Here is a 9,750-nt window from a genome sequence, read left to right as displayed (position 1 = left end):
TGAGATCTAAAGTCATTTTTAGAGATAAAGCCACTAGGGGTAAGTAGGTTCAAGAATGAATTCCCTAATAGTTCTGGACACACCAAAGCTTCTCAGTGCCGCTAGTGATTTAGCAAATATTCGTTATCCACTCTAAGTTCATTAAAAGGGTTAAACATTTCTTCCTTCAAGTCTATTTAAATAGCTAGCAATTTAGTAATAGCTAAATTATACACAAAAATTATCCAGGGTGACTTCTTTCAAATGGTAAGCTAAAAGGGTATGATGATATATTTGTTCATCCTTATCCCTTAAATACAGAGATACTTTAGTACCTTCGGCTGTAACTGCTTTAGAAGTAGAGGAGAGTTTAGGAGTAAGTAGCGGCTCATCACTCAAGAGAAGAAAAAACAACGCATTCTTAAAGGATATAAGTTAAGGGGCCAGGCAAGCTAAACATGTATCATCATCACAGGGATTTTCCTCAGTTCCTTACAGCAAAAACAAATAACTATTTGGGAGATGAAAATGCTCTAAAATTGATTGTGGTTATGGCTACACAACTCCATGAATATTCTAAAAACCATTGAGCTTTACACTTCAAATGGGTGAATTGTGTAATATGTGAATTAAACCTCAATAAAGCTGTTATTTTTTAAAATGAGTAACTTTTTAATCCACTAATATCAGGTTTTATAAATGCTTTAATTTTACATTAGGCTTTTCAGGCTTACTAGGTTTCAAAATAAGCAGGAAAACAGAGAAAAAGTATATTTTATTGGTATTTAGACCTAGCACAGTTCAAATCAAATAAAATGGAACAGAGCAACTTATTTACTCTAATTGAATATAACATATAAACAATTTTTTTAAGTTTCTGTCTATTTTACCATCAGATGATAGTGTTCATGCAAGTACAATCATGACACTGTCCTTCCGGGCCCATATCATAGCACCACCTTTTATTTGCTGTACTTGATACAAATTTCATTGTCAAACATATCTTGCTTTAGCAATGTAAACATTTGCTACAAGTAAACTTTAAGAGGTAAAAGTGAATGATACTAATGAATAAATCAAAATAGAACTGAGCGTCACATGATAAAATTCAACAGAATATTAGATAATACTGTTTCAATAAGAACTACAACTTAATAAAGTTCACAAAATGGAAGCAAAAACCAAAAGTAGTGTGTAAACTCCCAAAATAGTTTAAAATACTGGAGGATATAATGTAAAATTTACCTCAGAAAAACAAAGGGAAACAACAAAACCATGCAGTGAATACCAAATTTGGTTTAGAAGTTACAGAAGTCCTTTTACTGCAAAGCCTTTCTAAAATGTACTGTGCCAAACTGTTTATTTTCTATCTCCCTTTATAAAAAAATTATCACTTTTAATCACATAGTTGAATACTTTGTGGGAATTTCACATATGTTGCCAACTGTGGAATTGTTACCCAAAAACTTTCATTTCTAAACTATTTTTTCAAATGACCAAAACATTAAATTATCTTCATAAAAATTACCATACATAAAGTCAAATAATTCCTAAACAAATCATCATAAAAATAAATCTGCCTTAACAGAGTAAATACAGAAATAGTGTATACATAAGTGCTGAAAATCACAGAAAAATATTCAATGAATAGGCAAAAATTCTCACATTTATCATTACTGTTGATGATTTGCTTTACTTTTTGGTTAAAATTAAACAAGTTTTCAAAATGTCAAAACATTCAGTGCCACTTTGAATTTGTCTGCAACATACAAATGAGTTATATCTCTGTAGTACAAGGCAGACTCTATTTTTACTTTTTAACATAAGTTATAAAGACCTCAAATTTCTAAAACCAGTTATAATACTGTGACAAGCAAAACAAATTTGTCCTTATTGCTCTTATATTCTAGCTTAATCTACAAACATGAACATTTTTCCATTTGTTGTCTCAAACCATACTAATACAAAAAGAGTCTAGAGAGATCTCTCTGTTGGTTTCCACAGATTAACTGAAAAAAGGGGGAAAAAAAGAAACTGAAATATTATTTCATCTTCTTAAGTGTTCTTAATATGTTTAGCACATCAAGCAGCACTTGACACAGCAAGTTTCTTTAAGTGATCCATAAACACTTGTAAACTAACATCATCTGTGAGAATAGGTGCTCCAGACTCCTAGAGGAAAAGAAAGATATTTTCTATGATTAAAACACAGGAGATGATACCTTATATAAACAAATGTGTAAAAAAACAGACAAGGAAATCATTTTAAGCAGAATGTCTATGCTCCCTGTTGTAATAATAAAGAATCTGCTGGCCTTTGTCCCAGATTCCTGTTCCCAGACTCCTGAGAGGGGAACTACATCCTTAGAATTTCCTGAAAGTAGTATCTGTTATTCATGAGCCCCTCAGATCACACCTGAGTTTATGCTATGAGATGAGATGACTCAGGATAGGGACCAGTCACCAGAAAGATCAACCATGTAATTAGATGCCTGGGCTTTAAGAGAGCCTGACCTCCAGGGAGGAAGAGATGCAGGGCTAGAGATTCAATCAATCATGCCTAAGAGAAACAAAAGCAAAAACAATAAAACCACTGGATACCAAAGCCCAGCGGAGCTTCCTGTTTGAGGAATACATCAATGTGCTGCAAGGGTGACGCACCCTGATTCCATGGGAAAAGGGCACAGAAACTCTGTATCTGGGACCCTCCCAGACCTTGCTGTCTCTTCCTTTAGCTGGACCTAACTTGTAACTTTTATACTAAAACTGTAATCATAAATATAGTGCTTTCCTGAGTTCTGTGAGTTGTTCTAGGGAATTACCAAACCTGGGGAGGGGGGTTATGGGAACCCACCCCCCACCCACTCTACCCACCCACTGCCCACCCCAGCACCCTCCCTTTCTCACCACCCCCCCCACACACGGATTTGTAGCCAGTTGGTCAGAAGTGTGGGTAACCTGGGATTCGACTTTCGGCTGGCATCTGAAGTCGGGGCAGTCTCGTGGACCATGTCCTTTAACTTTTGGAGTCTGCACTAACCCCATGTGGTCAGAGTCAGATTTGTACCGCAGTTTACCAATTGGCCTTACATTAGCTCCATACCCAACTTAATCTTTAAAGTAGTAAAGTGTTCATTTGTCTTGAATGTATTGGTGTTTTTATCACTACTAAGAAATAAGTCTCCCTTATTGCTGCCTGTTTACTAAAATAAAATTCCACTCACACATTTTAGCAGAACCGCCAGATGGAAGGAAGAGAATTTATATCATTTTTAAAATAAACTATACTTATATATTTTCATTCAAGTAATTTTAATTGATTTCTGTGGGTTCTAAGTAATTAACAAGGGTTAGGGAAAATTCCTAACTTCTATTTTAATAAAAACTGTGTTGATTACCTTAGTAATCCAATCCACTAATAATGAAATTTTATTGTAGCAAGAAAGTTTTTCTAGAATATTTTATATCTGGATTTTTTTTTTTTTTTTTTTTTGCGGTATGCGGGCCTCTCACTATTGTGGCCTCTCCCGTTGCGGAGCACAGGCTCTGGACGCGCAGGCTCAGCGGCCATGGCTCACGGGCCTAGCCGCTCCACGGCATGTGGGATCTTCCCGGACCGAGGCGCGAACCCATGTCCCCTGCATCGGCAGGCGGACTCTCAACCACCGCGCCACCAGGGAAGCCTTCTATATCTGGATTTTTAAAGTTTTCACCTGATATCCAGTTTCTTATTTATCAGTATATATAAAATACCTAAAACAAGGAAATTAAGTAATTTTCAGAGGATACCAGCAAGTTAGTGGCAAATATGAGCTCTGACTATTTTATAGGTCTTGTGGTTCTAGGCTGGCATAGCCACAGATATGTCATAACCTCTCCTGAATACTGGAAAATCAATTTTATTATGTGTTTTCATATGTGAATTTATAAGAACTTGAAAAACTTGATAATGAAGGGAGACAACAGCACTGGAATTAAGAGCTCCGAGTTTGGAGCCTGACTGCCGAGCTCACATCCTGGCTCTGCCACTTACTTAACCTCTCTGAATCTTAGTTTCCTCATTTGTAAAATACAGATAATAACAGAACCTATTTCACGTGGTTGTTATAATGATTAAATGAGTTAAACTTTGTAAAGCAAACACAACAATACCTGACACACACAGTAGGCATATAACATTATTATTATTATACCTGAATTTTTTGCATTTTACACATTTTCCACCTCAATTCACCCAATCCCAGATCTATTTCTCCTAGTCAAGACAAAATATATATGGATTTTCTAATTCATATACTGTGATCTTATTTGAAGTGATTAATACGAATGCTCAACTCAATCTTATCAAAAATTTGCAGTTGATTGATCTCAACTTTACAACTGCACTCTTTTTCTCTTTAAAATATATTCAGGATTAAGCAAAAAGTTCCAAGCTTTATATCATTTAGTATATGAAGCACTATAGCAACAGAGACCTCCAGCACCCTGTCACAGAAGCAGTGTTGCAGTGGTGCCCTCTTCAGGCCATCCGTGGATAATACTTACACTGGGTACTTGATTTCTGACGAAAAGAAAACTAAGGTATTAAATTCCATAATTTTTAGTAAAATGCTTGGCTACCATGTTAACGCCCTAAATTTCAATCATCAATTTAGCTTAATGGTTAAAAATTCTGATTCTGGGGTTAGAATGACCTAGGTTCAAATCCAGACCCTGTCACAGTTTAGCTGTGTGATTTGAGGTAAGTTAACTTAACCTATATAAGCCTCAATTTCCTCTTCTGAAAAATAGGATTAATAGTACTCACCTCACAGGAGTGTTTTAACAAATAGAAGTGTATGAAAATCTTAGCATAATGACTAAAACACAGTACAGACTCAGCTTATTAGCTATTATTATCTATAAAAATATTAACATAATTTCTCTTACAAAAATCATAGGTCAAAAAAGACCTTAGGGCTCTTGGTTTCTTTCTTACTTCTAATTAACGTATTTATTTAATTTTGACATTTCAAACAGCATTACAGGAAAGGGATGTTTTCAAATTTAACAAAATATAAAGACTGAGAAACACTGATTTAAATATGTCAGACCAAAATTTCATTGTTTTTAGACACATGAAAAAGTTTAATACAAATGAAAGATTTTTCAAGTAGTTTGGAACCAATCTTAAAAAAAGAAATGGTCTAAGTAAAATCCTATAGAAATTTTTTTGTTTTGTTTTTGTAAGAATCTATTCATAAAAGATAGGATCAAATGTCAGCTTCCCCCAAAGGTGTAACTGTAACTAATTCCTAAATTTTGCTAAATCAAATGCATTTCTGGGGGCTTTCCCTGGCGGTCCAATGGTTAAGACTTCGCACTTCCAATGCAGGGGGAGCAGGTTCAATCCCTGCTTGGGGAACTAAGACCCCACATGATGTGCGGTGTGGAGTGGCCAAAAAATTACAAAAATTTTTAAAGTGTATTCCTGGAAAAGATGATTATATTTTCTAAAATGCAATAATGAGAAGAAACCCAAACTGTCTTCAACTGCCTCTTTGAGGAAAACACTTTATAAAAAATCTAAGGAGAGACAGACCTGATAACAATGTAATTAAAACCACCATATAGTATAAGGACATAATTTAACTTAATGACTATAAATATTTAAACAACTTTTTATCAAATCAATAAAAAGAATTCACTTAATAACAAGTAAGTACACTTAAGTTTCTCCAAAGGTGATGGCTTTCAAAACTGAGTACTGAATAGATGAATGGGTGGATGGATACACAAATGAGTGAATCAGATAAACAAGATGCATGTTTATTCCTTTGCCTGGGATTTCCTTCTCCATCATATTCATCCAATGAAATAATCTCCATCTTTCAGGGTCTGGCTTAAGTGTTAGGGCTCTTGTTCATGTCTCTAATGCCCCTACTTCCAGGCAGTAATAATTAAACTTCAGTTTAAAAATAGGTTTTCTTTCCTATCTTAAATATCTTTAGAGAGACTTTTTTTCCAGTGATAAAAAGGAAAACTAATAACTAATATTTACTGAGTATTACTGGGCATATCAAGTATGTGTCATCAAACTCTATAACAGACAAGGAAGAGAAGGCATAGGAAGTTTAGTAACCTGCAGAGTTTTCAACTACCAGCCCAGAATGATGCCTCTCCATGTTTAACAGCTCAACAAGTTCTTTACTTTATATGTCTTCCATCTACATCTCCATGCTGTAATTTAAACCTCCCCAAACAAGGAACAAGCCATTATTTCCATGAACTAAACCATGTTTTTTTAATGCAGAAATTCAGCCACAAAGAGATAGGTTTTATTTGGTCTTCATAATGTGAGCTCACAACATTTTGCTAATTGAATTATGTGTATGACAACAATCATCTGGAGGGGAGGAACACTACCCCCTTTAGAAAAGGATTTGTGTATCCTCCCCACAAACCCTAGTCTGCCATATCCCGCTGCCTCCAGGTATTGCTTTTTGACACTGAGAGTCAAGTTTTCTTATATGCAGCCAGGTTCACTCATTTGTTCACCTGGTCCCTAGGGGCATGTGAATATGTGACCCCTGACAAGTACTATTTTAAAGTATCCTTCAATCCTTTAACCTCCCCTTCATATTGATTATTCACCATTTCCATTAACTCTATTAACTTTATTTATTGGTGCTACTTTTCTATATTCTTGTGATTTTTTTTTCTTAAATAAGTTCTTCTTAAGTTGTGGGATCCAGAACCAAAACCAATACTCAGTTAACTAGAGTTAAGTATAATGGAAAGTCTGATTCATGGTACATCCTGTACTCCAAACTTCCACATCACAGTAATATTTGGCTTTTTGTTCCCCCAGCAACTGGAAGAGGGTGAGGGGTGATATTGAGAGTCTATACGTATATGTGTTATATGGGCACAAATTTTTCTCACATGTGCTATGTGTACCCTTTGAACGCCTTCCAAGAGTAAGTTCCTTTCTTTGCTGTAAAAAACTCCTCACCTTTCAGGACTTTTAGATCGTGAATTCAATTTATTTATCTATATCACGAAAGCTTCTTCACTCCTAAAGCATCTCTCTGTTCTCCTGTCCAGATCTATTATAGTCAATATATGCTATGTTTAAGGTACTGTGGAAAGTCAAAGATGAAAATGACACAGTTATCACCCTTAAGTAATTTATAATCTAACAGGAGAAATAAGTGTCATCAGAAATAGATGAAAAAAGGGGGTGGGGATGAAGCGCCAGGGATATTACACAATATCCAGTCATGCAATCACAGAAAAGGTTTCATGGAGTCAGTAAACTTTCCACTGAGCCTTGAGGGATGGCTATGATGTGTTACAAGTGGTGATAGGGACAAGTCACATGCTCAGTGTATTCAGAGTGGAGTAAGAAGTCCAGTTTGGCTAAAAAGACTAAAGAGTAGCTAAAAGTGGACAAAGCTATTTGGAGCATACCACAAAGGACCCTCAATAGCAATATAGAACTTCTATGTAACTTAGTAGGGGGTTATTAAAGATTTCTAGGCAGTGCTTTGACTTAGAACGGCTTTAGGGGGACCACTCTGGCCAGTGCCAAAATGGAGGAAAAGGCTGAAGCCCCAAGAGCAGGTAATTCCAACAGTCTATGTGAATAGTAACAAGGGCCTGACTTCGATTAGTGACAAGGAAAGGAGGGAATGGACAGCGAAAATAAGTCAGTAATTAGGGGCAGAAAGGAGAAGATGTAAATGACTAAAGTTCCAAGCCTTGGGAATTGAGAGAACAGTGGGGCCCTCTATAAAAATAGGAAAGTCAGTCAGTACAAGATAGTGTGAAAGAGTTCAAGTTGGGGCATGCTGCTTATGAAGTGTCTACAGAAAACTCTAGTGCTGTGCAGCAGGCAGTTATAGAAATTCCAGTCTATAGGTCACTGTGAAGCCAAACCAAAGATGGAGATTTACAAGTTAGCCTCAGATGAAAGAGGAAGCCATAGGAGTGGATACAATCACCCAGAGAAACAGTGAATGTACAGAATTCAAGGCAAACTTTTTTTTTTTTTTTTGCGGTACGCGGGCCTCTCACTGTTGTGGCCTCTCCCATTGCGGAGCACAGGCTCCGGACGCGCAGGCTCAGTAGCCATGGCTCACGGGCCCAGCCGCTCCACGGCATGTGGGATCTTCCCGGACTGGGGCACAAACCCGTGTCCCCTGCATCGGCAGGCCGACTCTCAACCACTGCGCCACCAGGGAAGCCCAAGGCAAACTTTTGAGGCACCTCTATATTCAAAGGAAAAGGACCTTAATCCCAATTACTGCTTCGTTGCTCTTCTAACCAGCCTGGACCCCACATTCAGTTATCTAACTTCGTTCTCAATTATTCTACTCCCTTTGCTGTGTCCATCTTTCTTACCTCCAGTCCTAAATTAGCCCCAATGCAATGTCTGAATTACAAAGCACGGCTAGAGAACATTACAGAAGCATGCTCAAGAAACTGTTAGTAAATAAAATGGATCCTCACCATGCTGTAAAAGTCTTTTATTCATCTTCTGTTGCTTTCTTATATTCCCTATAGCTGTTTTTAATCTTTTCTATTTTCTAGTTCTTAACCCCAGCATTTCTCTCTCTTAGCAAATAATCTTTTACTGAAAAGAAACAGGCTTATCCAATGTGAGTTTTCTCTCCACCTCAAAAATCTTTCTCTGTCTTCACCCTTCTTCTCACCCTTTGCTTTTGCAGAAAGAAATGTCCTGCCTCCTTACCAATGCTTAACCACCACACAATGCGTGTGATCACACTGTCTCCTTTTGAGGATCTTAAACATCTATACACTGTTCTTTTGTGTCTCCCCTACATTAGCTCCTTACACTTGGTCCACAAATAAATTCTGTGCCCTTACTGTAGTAACAATCATCCTACCCTTCACTCAGGCTAAATTTGCAAAAGAATCATTTATACACACACACACACACACACACACACACACACACACACACACACACACACACACACACACACACACACACACACACACACACACACACACACACACACACACAGAATCATTTACACTTATGACCTCCACTTCTTTACCACCTACTAATTCCTTACAATCTATCTGCTACTCAACCACTATATTAAAGCTGCTTACCAAGGGCCAAAAATAACCTCCTAATCATCAAAGCAAGTGTCTGCAGCACCTCAATATTTGCTACTCCCTTCTTCTTCCTTCTATAACGTCCTCCCTCATCATTTAGGATGTGGTATTCTTCTAATTTTCCTTCCACTTCTCTGATTATTTATAAAATATTCCTACCACTTGTACTTCCTCAAGGTTTTATCTCATCCTTGCTTTGCCTCTCTATTCTCTCCTTGGACAAGAATCCACTGTGATGACTTTAAGTATCACTTGTCTAAGAATCCTTGCCCTGATCACCAAACCCAAATTCTCAACAATCTGCTCAATTTGGGCATCTAGATGGTATCTCAAACTCAAAGTCTAAACCCAAACATTTTCAGGAATTCCCTGGTGGTCCAGTGGTTAGCACTCTGCGCTCTCACTGCCAAGGGACAGGATTCAATCCTTGGTCAGGGAACTAAGATCCCACAAACAATGTGGCAAAAAAATAAAATAGAACAAAAAATAAAAAATAAATAAAATCAAACATTTTCTTTCCACCCTCCCACTTACTGGCACATGTTCTCCTCAGTTACCCAGGCTCAAAACCCCATATTACCTTGTTCTCCCTCAACTATTTATTTTTCAGAAATTCAAACCTAGAGAAAAGTACAATGAACA

General features: G+C 37.0%; 1 protein-coding gene across 2 annotated transcripts in view; it reads right to left on the bottom strand.

Annotated features, from left to right (window-relative positions):
• Positions 1 to 735: 735 nt before the first annotated feature.
• SEC23A (SEC23 homolog A, COPII coat complex component) overlaps positions 736 to 9,750 on the bottom strand; it is a 65,389-nt gene continuing 56,374 nt past the window's right edge. For both annotated transcript variants that reach the window (XM_060143254.1, XM_060143264.1), the window contains exon 20: positions 736 to 2,151. In XM_060143254.1, coding sequence (XP_059999237.1) covers positions 2,062 to 2,151 — 90 coding nt within the window. In that variant the 3' untranslated portion in view covers positions 736 to 2,061. The remainder of the gene's footprint in view (positions 2,152 to 9,750) is intronic.

This window comes from Lagenorhynchus albirostris, chromosome 1, assembly GCF_949774975.1.
Source record: "Lagenorhynchus albirostris chromosome 1, mLagAlb1.1, whole genome shotgun sequence".
Classification (NCBI taxonomy): domain Eukaryota; kingdom Metazoa; phylum Chordata; class Mammalia; order Artiodactyla; family Delphinidae; genus Lagenorhynchus; species Lagenorhynchus albirostris.
This window is presented reverse-complemented; position numbering and strand designations above follow the sequence as displayed.